This window comes from Lissotriton vulgaris, chromosome 7 (assembly GCF_964263255.1).
Source record: "Lissotriton vulgaris chromosome 7, aLisVul1.2, whole genome shotgun sequence".
NCBI lineage: Eukaryota > Metazoa > Chordata > Amphibia > Caudata > Salamandridae > Lissotriton > Lissotriton vulgaris.
In genome coordinates, this window is record NC_141695.1 from 1,098,541,896 (window position 1) to 1,098,558,895 (window position 17,000).

At 44.9% G+C, this 17,000-nt stretch overlaps 1 protein-coding gene across 1 annotated transcript in view; it reads right to left on the reverse strand.

Annotated features, from left to right (window-relative positions):
* MEIKIN (meiotic kinetochore factor) overlaps nt 1–17,000 on the reverse strand; it is a 976,054-nt gene that overhangs the window by 766,544 nt on the left and 192,510 nt on the right. The window contains exon 4 of the mRNA XM_086928855.1: nt 4,594–4,660. Coding sequence (XP_086784981.1) covers nt 4,594–4,660 — 67 coding nt within the window. The remainder of the gene's footprint in view (nt 1–4,593; nt 4,661–17,000) is intronic.

Consider the following 17,000-nt stretch of genomic DNA (forward strand, 5'->3'; position numbering starts at 1 on the left):
GATTCAAGCAAGCCGGGCCGAAGACGGCTGAAATGCCAGAAACCGGTCCCCGGTAGCTTGTTTCCTTCCCAGTATAAGAATTGGCTTGGTAGTTTGGTCTGCCCTGTTCCCATGATGCACTGGGCCAGGGTCAGACTAATTTGCACATAGCCAAGTTCTGAGCTGGGATGGTGCAGTGAGCTAAAAAGCGGTGATGGATCAAGCCCTGATCTTTGGACTGGGTAAGAGTGGTCTGCTTAATTCAGACACTCTGTTCATCACCACCCCCTTTTCTGAATCATTTTTGTCCACCATAAGCGTGGAAGGGTATACTCAGATGTGAGTCCCTAGCTCATTGCCCATCAGGATTAAAGCAAGCCGGGCCGAAGACGGCTGAAATGCCAGAAACCGGTCCCCGGTAGCTTGTTTCCTTCCCAGTATAAGAATTGGCTTGGTAGTTTGGTCTGCCCTGTTCCCATGATGCACTGGGCCAGGGTCAGACTAATTTGCATATAGCCAAGTTCTGAGCTGGGATGGTGCAGTGAGCTAAAAAATGGTGATGGATCAAGCCCTGATCTTTGGACTGGGTAAGAGTGGTCTGCTTAATTCAGACACTCTGTTCATCACCACCCCCTTTTATGATTCTTTTTTGTCCACCATAAGCGTGGAAGGGTATAATCAGATGTGAGTCCCTCGCTCATTGCACCATCAGGATTCAAGCAAGCCGGGCCGAAGACGGCTGAAATGCCAGAAACCGGTCCCCGGTAGCTTGTTTCCTTCCCAGTATAAGAATTGGCTTGGTAGTTTGGTCTGCCCTGTTCCCATGATGCACTGGGCCAGGGTCAGACTAATTTGCATATAGCCAAGTTCTGAGCTGGGATGGTGCAGTGAGCTACAAAATGGTGATGGATCAAGCCCTGATCTTTGGACTGGGTAAGAGTGGTCTGCTTAATTCAGACACTCTGTTCATCACCACCCCCTTTTCTGAATCAGTGCTTAATTTGAGCGAGTGGTTTCCGGTGCTCCACACCGCACTTAATTGTCAGCACCGGTACCTATGACAGTCTCCCACATGGTGGTGCTGTTTTTGAATTTAGAGATGAGCCCAACAAGTGTTGTTTATAAATCAAATACACACTAAGAATGACTGATGCCTGCTGCCAAAGCCACTCTTAACTTTGGGGTTCTGAAAATTTCAGAATTGTCACACTTGTAGGAGTGTGATTTATTAGTTAGGCTGTTACTGTAATTGACAGCGGCAATGGGCAGTGCAAGCAGAAGTGGTCTGCCGACTCGAGCCCTGGCACTCATTTTTATATTTTTTTTTTACAAATTAAGCACCTAGTCTACCAGTTAACTCAACTGCAGTTTTTCTACAGTCTTTAATGAACTGTAGAACTGTCTTTAATGAACACCTATAGTGCTAACATTATGTCATCAATATAAAAGTGAGGCCCTCCTCAATTGTAACCTTATCCCGAAGAGTTGGCTGACGTAAATGAGCATTGAGTTGCAGGGATACTAACAGCAGTGTTGCAAGTCAAGTCAAGTCAAGTCAAGTCAAGTCAAGTCAAGAGATTTATATAGCGCGCTACATACCCAGAGGGTCTCAAGGCGCTTGAAGAAGGGTGGGGAATTACTTGTCGAATATCCACGTTTTAAGTTGCTTTCTGAATGCTAGGTGGTTCTGAGTAAGGCGAAGGTGAGTGGGAAGTGAGTTCCAGGTTTTAGCTGCCAGGTAGGAGAAGGATCTACCTCCCATGGTGGTTTTGTTGATGCTAGGTACAGTGGCCAGGGCTTGGTTGGAGGATCGTAGCTGGCAGGAGGGGGTGTAGAAGGACAGTCGTGAGGCATTCGGGTCCAATTTCGTAAAGTGCTTTGTGTGCGTGGGTTAGGAGGCGGAAAGTAATCCTCTTATTGACGGGGAGCCAGTGGAGGTTTTTCAGGTGACCAGAGATGTGTTCTTTACGCGGGATGTCTAATATGAGCCTGGCTGAAGCGTTCTGGATGCGTTGGAGTTTTTTCTGGAGTTTTGCGGTGGTACCGGCGTATAGGGTGTTTCCGTAGTCCAGGCGGCTCGTGACCAGTGCGTGGGTGACCGTTTTCCTAGTTTCGGTGGGGATCCAGCGAAATGTTTTTTTGAGCATGCGAAGAATGTTGAAGCAAGATGAAGAAACGGCGTTGACTTGTCTGTTCATCGAGAGTGAGGAATCCAGGATGACGCCCAGGTTCCGTGCGTGGTCCGTCGGGATGGGTGCTTTTCCAAGGGCCTCTGGCCACCAAGAGTCATCCCAGGCGGAGGGGGAGGTGCCTAGGATGAGGACTTCTGTTTTGTCTGAGTTCAGTTTTAGACGGCTGTGCTTCATCCATTCGGCTACTTCTTTCATTCCTTCATGCCGGTTGGTTTTGGCGGTGTTTGGGTCTTTGGTGAGTGAGAGGATCAGTTGAGTGTCATCAGCGTAGGAGATGATGTTGTGGTTGTTCACTTTATGGCTAAATTGGAAACGTTATTATGTAATGTTAGAATATAAAATGTATAACGTGTATTTATATTAGGGTGAATAGAATGTTGGGGCATTTGGAAAGCTGCATTCACAGTGGTTGTAATGTGTTACAGTGGCTGTGCCGTACCTATCTTGCAGGCCTGTATAAAATCTGCAGTAAAGATTTAATGAAACAATACGTTTCTTCGCCTTCATTGACTGCTATCCGTCTCAACAAGCAGGTTTAAAAATGTGAGGGGAGATACGGGGTTTTAGTCGTAGGAGGCAAAATAGGGGGTTACAAATTACTTTGAGATATGTCTGTATAGGTACAGCATCCCCTTTAAACGTCGGTTTACTCAGCCTACCCACCTTCTTAGTCACACGCATCTGCTTCATCTAAAAAATTCATCTTTTTGCATAGAGAGAAGTGGGCGGCACATCTTTCACATGGTAAGCCACACAATTTGTGTAGATCTGTGTAAAGTAGATATCTATTTATTTCAGGTTTTTCTTTGTATGCAAGATTCCACTAAGCTCTAACCACCAAGACATTACAACGTGGTACCAGTTACATTATGGGTGTGGCAGGGCTAGGGTTTGCTGCAACAGGCCTATACTGAGAATTTTCATATGGGGTAGGATGTGGCTGCAAGAGATGCATATTGGTATTTTTCTGTAGTTGTAGCTACATAGTTTCTTTAATAAACCCAAGGGACCACCTGGTCTCAGATGCATGCAGATTTTTTTCTCATTTCCAGAAAGCTCCACACCTTAGGATTTTTACCATGTAACCAAATTGGCTGGTCTCTAGGTTATGTCAACATTAAGGTCCTACTTCTCTACAGTGTAGTATCAGAGCCTCGGATATTCAATGCTAAATGGAGTGGACCCAAGACCTTTCAATACAGCGGTCTTGAAGGGTAGAGCCTCAGTTGCTATCAGATCCACTAGCAGCAGAGATGTCATACCTATAAAGAGAGCCCTACAACACAGCTGCCTCAAGATGCCGTTCTTTTGATGCTGATCCATTGGAAGGGATACTGCAGATCATTACAGCCAAGCAGAAAACCAAGTACTAGTCTAAAGCCTAGGGAGCCAGCGGATTACTGCCTTCCCATTAGGGTGATCAAGTCAACATGCCTCCAAGCTGCACATCTGGTAAGAGCATGGGACAGAGACTGCCACCCTCCTCACATGTGAGCCCCCTCTATGAACCTACTGTAGCCCTTTACCTCTCTAAAGGTAGGAACGACTTACTGGAACAATTCGGCTCACAGCTCTGCTGCAGGCAGAGACAGCATGGAGAAGGGTCTTCAAGGTCGGTAACTGTATTGGGTCCTGGCAATTGCATGTATATTGACACATTATATTGCAATAAAAAAAAAATGGTAATGTAGTTTCTTATATAGCGCACGTATCACCACAAAGGGCATCTCGGCGCTTGCTTTGGGAACCCGTCCTGGTTTTCCCTGTGGGATAGCCCAGCTGGGCACCCCCAAGGTGAAAGCCAGGCATCCCGCCGCGGGGGCCGTAGTGGAGATTGAGCAAGCTATTGCCCAGAGTTGCAGAGCGTGAACCCCTGATTCAAGTAGGCACCGAAGCGAGAATTATCAGGTCCGTGGACATTTGGGCTCCAAACCCTGCCGCGTCGGGAATTGAACCCTGGTCCCGGGCTGACCTCTGCTTCTGGGTCTGCCTCCTCTAACCGGTGAGCCACACTTCTCCACTCCAATAGCAAACAGATTGCACAGTTCATACAAGTTTATAAATAAGGAACCTGAAAGAAAGAGCAGACGCTGAAAAGTACATAGTGGTAATGCTGAATTCTCAAAATCCCCTAATAACAGAAATGATTTGAAATACAGGATATACATAAGCAGAGAGTTAGCATATTCACATTATCACCCTTTGCGACAAAAAATGGCAATCATACATCAAATTACATCTTCATTTAGGCAATTCCCATTGTTGTTCTTTTTTTTACTATAAGTATACAAGTTTAGCCAATTCTCAATAATGCTGTGCAATCAGAATAGGTTTAAGCAAGATACACTGTTTACTATATGCAGATGTTAAAGACTACTGGATAGCCAATTAAAAGAAAAGTTTATGAGATACTCAAAAGTACCCGTATCTGATGTGGTCTCAACAGTCTTCATATTTGTTTTACTATCCAAATTGCTGCAGACGGATCCCTGAAATAAAAAATATGCATTTTTTTGTAGATGTCCATGAGCAAAATAAACCCATATTAGCTATGGAACATTAGGAAAAAAATGTAATCCTCCACATACAAACAGCAATACCTCTATACCAATTACTAGTTTATTAACATGTGATGCGGTAATCCACACAGCAGCTTCCTTTTTATTATCATTGTATTATCAAAGTAAAACGTGCTCATTCAAGGTTGCAGCTGCAAAATTTACATACTTGGTTAAATCATATAAACAGGATATTAGCACATCAGCAAAGTTTCAACTTCTCAAGTTAGGTTTAATATTCAAACTGGAAGTGTCCAATTACCAAGGAGTCTGATGCACTACAAGCACTGCTTAAATATTATGGGAAGCCTGATCTCCATGGGAATGACACTGCACAAAAAGATTTAATTGAATTTCACTGGCTCTCTTTAATTGTAGCTCAGTATTCAAGTTGTTGATTACACTGACCGTCATGTCGGGCAGCTTGAGGCAATTAGCCTTAAGTTCATCTTGACTAGTTAGAAAAAAAATGAGAAATGTTACAGGATTGTATGATTTCTCTTGAGTTCCGGGGAGGAAGGAGGGTTGTTCATTGATTCAGGAAAGATTCCTATGGCAGAGAACCAGTTATATAGGTAAGAAACTATCTTCTCCATTGTGAGAAGTTGGCCTGGTATATGATGTCCACTATTCTAGTGGGTACCTTGCACCAGTCCAAACGACCCTTATTGATGGTAGGTTTAAAGTCAACCTTTATAGAAAGCTATCCTAGTGGTAGCTGTGGAAAGCATTCTTCAGGCTAAGAGTTAGAGGCGAGTTAAGCAAGTTGTTTTACCAGTTATATCTCTTGAATGATTAAATGAAAGCACACCACACAAGGTATATATCAAATATATATGTATTTAATCTAAACACAACCCCTCTGGACTCTTTATGAGATCAGAGGTAAAAGTACAATACAAGGAAGTTAATTAGCATACGATAAGTTGCACAGTATACATTATGCCCTAGGGGCCTCACAAACCATATTCTAAAATAGTGGTATAAGAACCACGTGAGGGTTAGAAAGCAGGCCTCTGGCCTGTAGAACCGCTGGGGCTACCAGGAACCACCCAAGGTAGAGACGCAGAAGGCCCACGGGGACGCGTGCAGTGTCTAAACACAGCCGCGGATCACCATTGACTTTCCATGGAGAATGAACAAGTTACAATTTTAAAGATTAAGGGCGCTTAGAGGTGAACTACGATGGAACCCTTTTAGACTAGAACACTTCGAGAGCCCAGACGCACAGGAGCACCGGAGTACTCGTGTTACCTCACTCAGGGAAGCCGGGTGCATAGGTATCTGGTTTCGTCGTCAATTCCAATGGAGAGCTGCGAAGAAATGCTGCAGGCGACTAGAGAAAAAGTGTCCGGGTGAATCCAAGGGAGGATCTAAGATGTGAAGAACCTCTAAGCAGAGGGGACAGAGTCTGGGTCACTAGCCAGTGACCAGGATGGTGATAGGGGGATGCCAACTAATGTTGGGTGTTTCCAGGTGAAAGTTGTGAAGCTTGGCTCTTCAGCCACGAGGGCCAGGAGGCGTCGACGACGACCAGGAGCTGGATTCGAGCTGTCCCATGAAGGATGTTGAGTGCTGCAGGGTCAGAATCTGAATTGGACCCAACAAGCCTTGGCAACAGCAACCCACGCAAGATGACGAGATTGGCTTCGGTTCAGACTAGCAAGGTCTGGGGGACTCCTACTTTTGAAGGGAGTCAGAGCACGTCTGGAGAAACCAGGAAAGCTCAAGAAATAAAAGATTGTCCTTCGTGGGGGCTCACTAGCCAATGGACTAGGAACTGCGAAGGAGCCTCGAGCTGCAGTGAAGAAAGGGGACTCACGGGTCACTCGTTGAGTGCTGGCCTCTGTACTTCGGTGCAAAATGTGCTTGGGGGAGGGGCTTCAAATACCCCCATGCACAACTTCGGGATACCTCGGGAAGTAAGTGCAGTTGCAAAAATGCAGGATGTCCAGGAGTTCCGGTCCCACGTCTCTCGCGTCAGCTACGGGTCTCAGCTTTGCTGGGATCTCGGGTCAGCTTCAGAGATGTCTGGAAGTCCGTGTCCTGTGTCGCAGATTCTTCGGGATCCGCCAGGAGCTTCGAAAATGCAGACCGGCAAATATGCTGTTGGTGCCTGTTTGAACCGGGTGGTTACTCCTTGACCACAAGAGAGATTTCTTCTGTCTTCCAGTCGATATGGAATGTCGTGGGTCCAAGATATATGTTGCAACGGTAATTGAATAAAAAAAGACTGTAGGTTCGGCATGAAACTCCTTCACATAGTAGAATTAGCGTGTAAAGCAAGTCAAAAAAACAAAACATTATGGATAAGTTGAAAATATGTTCCTGGAATGTGGCTGGGCTTAATGATAGGGAGAAAAGGGCTCAGCTGTGTGGGGTATTCAGCCAAAATCCATTTGATGTAATATGTCTACAAGAGACCCATATCCCTAGGGCAGAAAGATTGTATTGAGGGTCCCTGGATTTAATTTATTGGTAAATACAACTCACACCACGAGAACTAGAGCCATTTCTCAGCTTAAAGGGAGCTTGGGTTTAGTTGACATATGGGATATTAAAAAAAACATCCTGACCCCGGATATACTTATTTTTCGCATCCATTTGGGTAACAAGAGACTGCTCTGATAAGGCACTAATCAGCAAGTTCCCAAACATTATCTCTGACCATATTTTTTTATCTCTTACATTAGATATCGCAAATTTGAATAGACCCCAATCAGTATGGACTTTTGATAGAAAACTACTTGTCAATAAAGATTACACTTAATATATTAAGATATGGACTCAGGGCTTTTTCGACTGTAACCAATATAGTACATCCAGGGGCACAGTTTGGGATTGCTTCAAGGCCACAATTCGGGGTGAGACAATTAGCTATGTAGCCAAGCGTAGGAAGGACGCAGATATGGTTAATAAGTTACAGCTTCAAGAGCTAGCTAAAATAGAGAAGCATGCTACCCTAATAATGCAGGGAGAAGATGGGGGATCAACCTTAAGAGAAATGCTTATTCTCAAAACCGAGATAAATAGTAGGTTTTCCCAGAAGGTGGCTGAGACCTATCAATCAAACCGCAATAAGATCTATGAAGACGGTAAGAAAGTAGGGAAGCAGCTAGCTCTTCGTACCCACCAGAAACAGTCTCTCAATTAAATAACCATTATTGAAGCGGAGGGTCAGGAATATACAACACCTGAGGACATATTAGATACCTTTAGAAAATACTATCAAAATTTATACCAAAATGAAGATACGCTTGATTCTGAAGCAATTAAAGAGGCCCTGACTAGTTGGCTGACCGAGCCCGAATCAAACATATGCATAGACGATATTACTAGGGAAGATCTTGAAGAATATAACTCATATTGAAGTTCAACATGCCCTATCAGAATTAGCTTCGAGTAAAGCCGCAGGCCCCGACAAATTGCTTCTTGAATTGTACAAAATTTTGGGTAAAATTATAACAGCTTATCTTTTAGATCTATTTGTGGGGATTCAAGGGAGTGGCAGCCCTCTGGATTATGGAGAGAAACGAATAGTTATATTTCCAAAAAAAGATAAGCCCCCTAGATTACCCTCTTCATATCGTCCAATCTCAATAATAAACTCGGATTCGAAGCTATTTTCCAAGATTCTGGCTAATCGGCTCAGGGGGATCATCAAACATCTGGTCTCCCCGTGGCAGCATGGCTTTATCTCTGGTAAGTTCACTACGGACCATACCCGTCAGGTTATAAGTTTATTTGATGTCATTGATGCAGTGGGGGGTCAGATGTCGATGATCCTCCTGGATGCCGAGAAGGCCTTCGACCGGGTCTCTTGGGAATTTCTATGGCCAGTGTTAGATAAAAATAACTTGGGACCCTGTCTCAGGAAGTCAATTAGGGCAATGTACCACTCTCCTAAGGGTAGGGTACTGGTGATGGGCCAGGAATCTAGGTTATTCGACATATTAAGAGGTACAAGGCAGGGATGTCCCTGTTCTCCGATTTTATTTGCCCTATAGATAAATCCTCTGATTTTGAAATTACTTACTAGTGATGCAAATAAACCAATCACGGTTGGCCCCTATGACACCAAGATATTGCCGTACGTCGATGATGTGGCGGTAATAACACCTAATCCCACCAGAAATACCAGAAATAGAACAAATCACTCAAGCTTTTGGTCAGATCTCCGGGTATTTTCTTAATCGGGGTAAAACAATGGTTATTTGTACCGAGAATATTATTTTCGAAGATCCTAAAAGAGTAGACAGTGCAGTGTATTTAGGAGTGTGCATATCCCCTAAAATAGGCAAGATTATCGAGCTAAATTATGAGCCCCTTCTTAAAACTATGAAGAAAGACTTAAAAATGATTGACAGACTACACCTCTCAATTATCGGGAGAGGTAAATTTCTTAAAATGAATATCCTTCCTAGGGTGCTGTATCTGTTTCGTGCCATCCGTTAATGGTGGAAGATAAGATCATCAAAGCACTTGAGTCTCAAATGAGCAAATTTGTATGGAACTATGGGAAAGTAAGGAGATCTTTGCGTTATCTATCCCTTCCCTTCTTTAGAGGGGGCTTAGCAATCCCTAATATAGCGTTTTATCTGTGGGCTACGCTGCTCCAGCAAATGCCGCCGTTATTTCTTATAAAGACAACAGAATCAACCATAGAAGACAATTCCATACCGTCAATCTATGAGTTAGCGATAGGAAATAAGGCTAAAGGCCTCTTATTAAAACAAGTAGAACCATCATATTTTAAAAAGGTTAAGTTCAAGATAATAACCAGCGCTTGGAGAATTTGGAAGAAAACTGCGAGGTATCTTAATATTCCCAAATTCAATAAATATACATTTTATGGCACTCTTCCTTGATACCAGAACAAGCTAACGACGATATCTCCAGGAGATGGGAAAACGTGGGGGTGTTAACTATAGGGGACTTCTTACATCCTGTTTATGCTAATAGGTTTCAATATCTGCAAAATAATTTCTCAGTCCAGAGTACAGATACTTTTAAATTCATCCAAATTAATACGATTATTAATTTGAAAATTCCAGCAATTCCTTTAGTCAATATTCCCTTACTGGATTGCATAGGAACATCTACAACCAGAATAGGTACCATTTATGATATCCTAATAGAAAGGCAGCAAGATGACATGGGGATTACGGAAGCGGGCTGGGCAAGAAAACGTAATAATCCCAACGTCGACATCGATATGTCATTACGGCTCTAAACTAAGCTTTTTGTTTCCTCCAACTTGAAAGCTCAGTTACATAAAACGATATATAACCTATATTACACACCTGCCAAACTACATTCTTGGGGAAAAAGAGCGAATGCAGAGTGTCCAAGATGTGGAATAAGTCCTGCACATTTGTTCCACATGCTTTATGAATGTGACAAATTAACACCCTTTAGACGAATGTTAGCAGGTTTTTGGCAAGAAGTATTTGGGCATACAGTAGCGGAATCTTCCACTCTTTATATTCTGGGATATGACAATACTTTAATGCATACTAAGGAAGAGGAAACATGTCTTTTCTTGGGAACTGCGGTATATAGAATAATCCTCGCAGCTCGTTGGAATGACTCAGTCCCCCCTAATTTCCAAATTTGGCTGGCTCGGTTTTTAGGCATTTTTAACCAAGAGAAGGCCATTTTTCCGTGTAGAGGGAAGAAGGCCAAAGCTCAAGGAATCAAAATTTGGGAGCCTATCGAAATTTGGAATACCAGTAAAAGATCTTTATAATGAGGTAACATTTTGGGGGATAGCCAAGTAAAAAGTTGTATTTTATAATTGTATAAAATTGGTCTTTTAAAGATTTTAAAATTATTAGCACTGTTTAAAAAATCTTGTCGGATTGATTATATTTTTGATATCTCCTGTTAATACGAGTTGCTTATCCATCAAATCTTTTGAAATATTTAAATGAAATTCTTATGCTTCCCTATGTGATAATCATTTTTATAATTTGTCTGTCTCTATTGTACAATTTTTAAGTGTTGCCAAATAAAAATATTTAAAAAAAAAAAGATTTATGTTGCAGAGTTTCATCCAGGATAATTTAAAGTTCTAGGGACTGGGTTCCTATTCTTATAGTAAATTTAGGGGTTGGACTAACTCTAAGGTCCCACCTATGAGTGGAACTGGGGAGGGGGTGGTTACACCCCTTCCCCTTTGTCCAGTTTCGCGCCAGAGTTGGGGCTCAGTGCCCCAGCAACCGGTTTGAACTGGGAAATGCATGGAGCACCTTGTGTCCCCCAGGCAGTGTCTGAAAAGCATTCACTGAATGCAACCCACCCTGCCCCAATACACTAAAGCCTGTCTGGGGAGGTGCCAGCACCTTCCTGGACAGGAAACCTATTGTCCAGGCCTCCCCTGCCGGAGTTTCGTCCAACAGCAGGAGGGCAGACTCGTGTCGGTGGCAGCAGCATCCATTCTGTGATGCTGGGCCTCTGTTTAACTTTAACCGGGTATAACAGTGTGTACAGGTCTTCTCCCTCTAGAAGGGAGGAATGCTACCCCCACCATCAGAACTGGTGGGGGGTAGTATTCAAAAGTGTTTGACACCAAACACGACATGTTTTGATAAAGCCAAACTAAAGTCAGCACTAACCGCGAGGATTATAATGCACTTAAGAGTATATGGTATGGCTATATCATAGAACAGCTATAAGGAGATATTTCCGAAATCAGCAGAGGGGCTCCGCTCATGCTAGGGCACCCTCTCACACAAAACCAAGCACTCTGCCTTCAGGATTGTCAAGGCCTGCCATAGGAGTGACTTATAGGTTACTATGTGTCTATATGCAACGGTAGATATAGGTATACTATATCTAAGTAAGGGGTGCTTCCACCACCTTACCCAGGCTGCAAGTGCAGAGCTGTGGTGTCAGTTTAAAAGGCTAACCAGGGGTGGCACAATACATGCTTCAGCCCCTGGTAGGCCTCTGGGGTACCTATGGCCTGGGTACCTTAGGTACCCTATACAGGGACTCCTAAGGGTGACCCAGTAACCAATCAGGTATGTACCTAAAGTACATGGTATCAATTTAGAAAGAGAACAGCTATGCTGTGGTCCTGATTAGCAGGGCCACAGACATACTAAAGTCGAAAAACCAGTGAAACACAGCAAAAAGTGGGGGTAACCATAGGAAGCAGACCCTACTCACCTACATCCATCATCATAGGATTTTTTATCATTTTCATGAATGGAGAATAGACTATTAAACTCCCTCAACATGCAGAGTCGAGAGGACTCAGAGAGCTTTCTAGCTAAATAATTTACACAAAGAGCCTTGATCACCTTGGATTTCCCTTCTAGCATATAAATCCAGACAATCGTGTTTAACGAAAAGTATGCTCTGGCTTCCAAGTAGCCGCTCTGCATGGACTTAAAGCATAGGCTCTGAGATTGCTCACGAGTTGCAAAGTACTGGAAAGACATCTGTTCTACAATATCGACTGCTACTGGCCATCAATATCTTTTTAGCCTAATTGTATACTGGGACTTTTTAAACATGTGCAGGAAGCAAGCAGGCAAATAGATAAATATCAAACTGTGGTGCAGAATCTTCCTCATGACTTTAATCAGGAAGTACCTGCTCGGTTTCATGCTTGGCTCATTGGACAGGTACAGGCAATCTGTGTACTTCTACTGAATTGGCCTTCAAGACTACCGGGATAATTCTAGTTTTATTCCGTTTAACTTTGGCCAGTACTCCCAGTATCAATTAAATTGCAGTGGAGGGGTGGGCTTCATACAGACCACTTCATCAAAAGAATTGCTCCAGGAATCTGGATGCGAAAACCATGCCATTTTGCTGAATCAGCAATGGCAAAAAAATCACTGCTTGGTGTTCCCCAGCATTCAAATACTTGACCGAGAACCTTCATTGATGATCAATTCACTGTTTTATATATACCTGGTTAGAACATTTACATGCTGACTTGAACTCTTGGATGGTGAACGTTTTGAATCTATTTAAATACAGAGGTTCTTAGATATTGGCAAATACCAAATATTCTGATCCCCAACCCCCAGTAATAATGCTCTCAAAATGACCTCAGCTTGGTTGTTTCAGTAATACATTACTGTCAAGTTGTCCTTTTGAATATGGATTTTCTCGATCCTGATGTTTGGAAGAAATTGCTTCAGAGTCAAGTCTTGAGAAGGGATTTTATATATTTTTTAATAGTCTTGCTTGTTTGCTTCAGTAGTAGATGGTTTTGGAAAATCTATAAGAGTAGCTCCAAAAGACCAGAAACTATTGGCATAAGCCGTTTTGGAAGAGCTCTACGTTGAAGAGTTATGAAAATCACTGAAGAAGCAATTTGTCGAGCCTCAAAAGTGATGCTCAGAGCGTCGGGGCTCTTTCTTAACCCACACAAGTCGACCCTATGGGTGCTGGATGGTGGCGCGGTGGACTTCCCATGGGCTGCGTCCCTTCGGATTGCAGTGGAGGGAGTGAAATATCTGGGAGTTTTCCTCTCTGCCTCGCCCGCGGAGGCGTGGAGCCGGAACATTCAACCGGTTTGGGACCGGGTCCAGTTGGACATCAAGACGTGGACACGCATGCCTCTTAACATTTACGGTCGGTCGGCCATCTTTAAGATGGTGGCCTTGCCCCGTCTCCTTTACCAGCTGCAGAATCATCCCTACCCGATTGATCCGCAGTGGTTTCGCAGTGTTGACTCTGTATTGGGCAGGTTCTTGTGGGCTGGAGGTGCCTCCAGGGTGGCGCTCCGTACGTGCTTCCTCTCTACTTACTGTGGCGGCTTGGCTACTGCAGATATGCTGTCCTACTATCAGGCCTCCCATCTCCTGGTGCTCAACGAGTGGTGGTATGGGGACTGCTGTGACCCGGCCTATGCCCTGGAGCACTCTCTAATGGGCGACGCCTCCCTTCACACGTTGTTGTATTCGGCCAGGAGGAGACGACTGCTCCCACGAGTTACCCAGGTGGTTTTTGCTGTTTGGCGGAGGGCCCTGCACCGCATGGGCTGGTGGGGTAAACTGACGGCGGAGACTCCGTTGTGGCGTAATGGCCTGCTGCCGGCGCTGGCGTCGCTGCAGGGCTTCGACGGCTGGGACACAATAGGGGTCTCGTCCCTGGGGCATGTCCTCTCCGGCACCACTCTTAAATCCTTTCAGGAACTTCGTGCCGAGTTCAACATGTCCAGGTCCCAGTTCTTTCGTTATCTCCAATTTCGCCACGCTCTTACTCCTAGCCTGGTGGGGCTGGAGCAGCTCCCGGACTTCAGTCCCATAGAAGCGAAGCTGTTTATGGGAGATTTGGGTGACAAAAAAGTCTCCCAGATATACCGCTCCTTGGTCACGCATTGCTCCCCTTCGCTCTCGACACTGAAGGCCCTATGGGAGGCCGATGTTGGCCCCTTGGACGAAGACGACTGGCGCGAGGCCCTCGAGTCCCCCCGGGGGGCTGCCATTGCAGTCCGCCTCCGCTTTATTCAGTTCAAATATCTGCATCGAGCTTATTTCACAAGGGACCGTTTGTGGCGGGCGGGCCTGATTGCAACCCCGGAATGCCTGAGGTGTGGTTCGGAGAGAGGCACCCTCTTTCACACTGTGTGGTCTTGTGTGCGGTTGACTCGGTTCTGGGCCGGGGTCTGGGATTGCCTGTCTGAGGTGCTGGGGTGGGACCTGCCCCGTACCCCTAGGTTGGGCCTTCTTCACGTCCTAGAAAATGTTGGGGGCAACATCTACAAGCGCCATCTGTTGCTGCTGGGGCTGGTCGTGGCAAAGAGGGACCTGGCACAGGCCTGGAAGAGTGAGCGAGCCCCCCCCCCCCGCCCCCCCCTCAGTGCCTGGACTTTATCATGGGCTTGGAACAGCCAGTTCGAGGCTCGGGGATGTCCCCGCAAACATTTCAAGATATGGAAACGAAGGGCAGACTATAGGGGCCTGCCTCTCGACCCTCCTATGGACTTGGATGATGCATTACCGCAGGATGTGGACCCTGCACCCTAGGCCGTTGGCCGGCTCCACCCTTGTACATCTTCTCTTATGGTTGACTCATGATCACGTGCACAGGGTTAGGGTGGGATAAGGGGTGGGCAGTGGACGGGGTTGGTGGGAGTTTTGGGGTAGGTGGGCGGGAGTGTTTTTTGAAATTTCGCTTCATACATGGGGTTCGATGCTATGACAATGATGTGTCTTTTCATATTTACTGTTGACAGTCTCCTCCTGACTGTGGAGGGCTGTGCTTACACCTGATTGAACTCCTAATAAAAATGGTTTTGAAAAAAAAAAAAAAAAAGTGATGCTCAGCTTGGAGGCGTCTCTGCCCAAAACTTCATGGAAACTGACAATGTCCTCTACTGGTGACATTCTCCAAGGTGATCTCGGAGATAGAAAGGAGAATGGTCTCATCTGGATGGAGTTCTTACCATACCATGAAGAAGGGGATCTCTTGATCTTCAGCTATCGCTCCTTGGACAGTGTTTGTAAACTAAACACGTTTACTAATCTGATAAGGAAAATAAGTGGAATGCGGATGAAGATGTTCTCTGGGTTGTTCCTGTTGTCCAAAACACTGTGGCCTAAATGGTGACGTGCACTGATGGGGTACTTCCAAGTTAAACTGCACTGTAAAGGTTTCACGGTGCACACCTTCTTTATTTCAATTTCAGTTGTTTTAATCATTTTAGTCGTCTTCTGTTGCGTGCTTCCCCGAAAAAACGCGCACAGCCCTGCCACGTTATTTGAATATAACGCACTGGAAGGAGGAGTGATTCCACCCCTCGCCGGGTGCACTGCTTTAATGTCCAGGCATCACAAATTATGCCACACGTTAAATCTTTTGTTTTCTTCTTCTTTATTTTAATCACAATAATCCACATCTTGTTACATTCTTCTTATTTTCACATCTTTTCGCTCTGTCACAAGCGGGAACGCTTACATCTAGCTTTGTTCTAAATGAGGCAGAAATGCTAATCCAAGCCTTCTTCTGCGCCACGATTGCCCATGTAAGTTTTGTTCATGTTCATTAAAATCCATATACCCAATGCATTTCGGGCCTTTAAGTTTGGCCCTTCGTCAGGGGTTATCTAAAATGCAAAATACATAATTAACTATATGTTCTATTCAGTGATACTGCATCTTAAATTCTCATAACATCTTTATCAAAACAGAGCTGTTGCTTAAACTAACGTTTTCCCGCTAATAAACGTAGCCTACCGCTACACATTATCCTGAATACCTCTACTCCCTTCCATGTCTTTCCACCTTGTTGTTATACTCCCCATGTGTCCCAAAGCCTCCCACGTCATCTGTCTACCCTTATCCCCCCTCCAGAATACTCCTTCCTATGTGCGCCTCTAACCACGTACTAATATTCCATTGCTTCATGCACATTCCCCCATTCTTTTTCATCATTGCATATGCGTACCTTTTTGCAAAATAATCACATTCTCGTGCTTGCGTCTGCTAGCACGAGAAGGGCTTTAAAGGGCTTTAAAGGGCTTTTCATGCCGTTGCAAATGAAAGTGGTGGGGGGGGGGGGGTCTGGGGAGTTAAGCCTGAGCTAAGTTGGCCCCTGAATGTATAGCCCTGCAGTTCTGCTCTGACCACCCTGAAGAACATCTGAATGCCACAAACTAAAACACTCCCCTGGTTAGCTGGACTGGTCAGACAACAAACACAGTTAATTGGTTGAAGTGGTGGACAAGAAGGAAGGTACCTCTCACAGGAAGAAAATTACGAAAAACGGGTGAGGTGAGTATTGTGCCAAAATGGCGGCACCATCAGGAGCAAGAATGCTTGGATAGCAAGTCAAGCTGGTGGATCTCAACACCTAAGGAAAGATGTAAAGAAGTATATGCATGACATACTGGATGTCAAGAAAGGTAATCGAGACAACCACGATGCGCCCCCCCCCCCCCTACCCCCTTCCTGAGAGCTGGGGAACTGGAGTTTGGGAGAACCATGAAAGAAGACATATCGTAGCAGCAACCAAGTGGGCACTGCCAATATACCACTTAAGCCACACAGGAGACTAACTGCTGAGAAAAGGCAACCAAGAAAGACATGAAGACCCTGAAATACAGGTTGTAGGTAGCGGTGGGAGCAATTCTGAGAGCAGGCACTTGACAGGAGATGAAGTGTTCGTGGACAGAGCAGAGGGCCTGATAGACAAATGCGGACTGGGGCCAAGATCGCGGACGTGAATGTCTTGCTAGCGAGACAACAGTTTGGGCACCGATCACTGCAGAATCGCAGGGGAATGAGGTGATCGCTCAAGGAAGGCA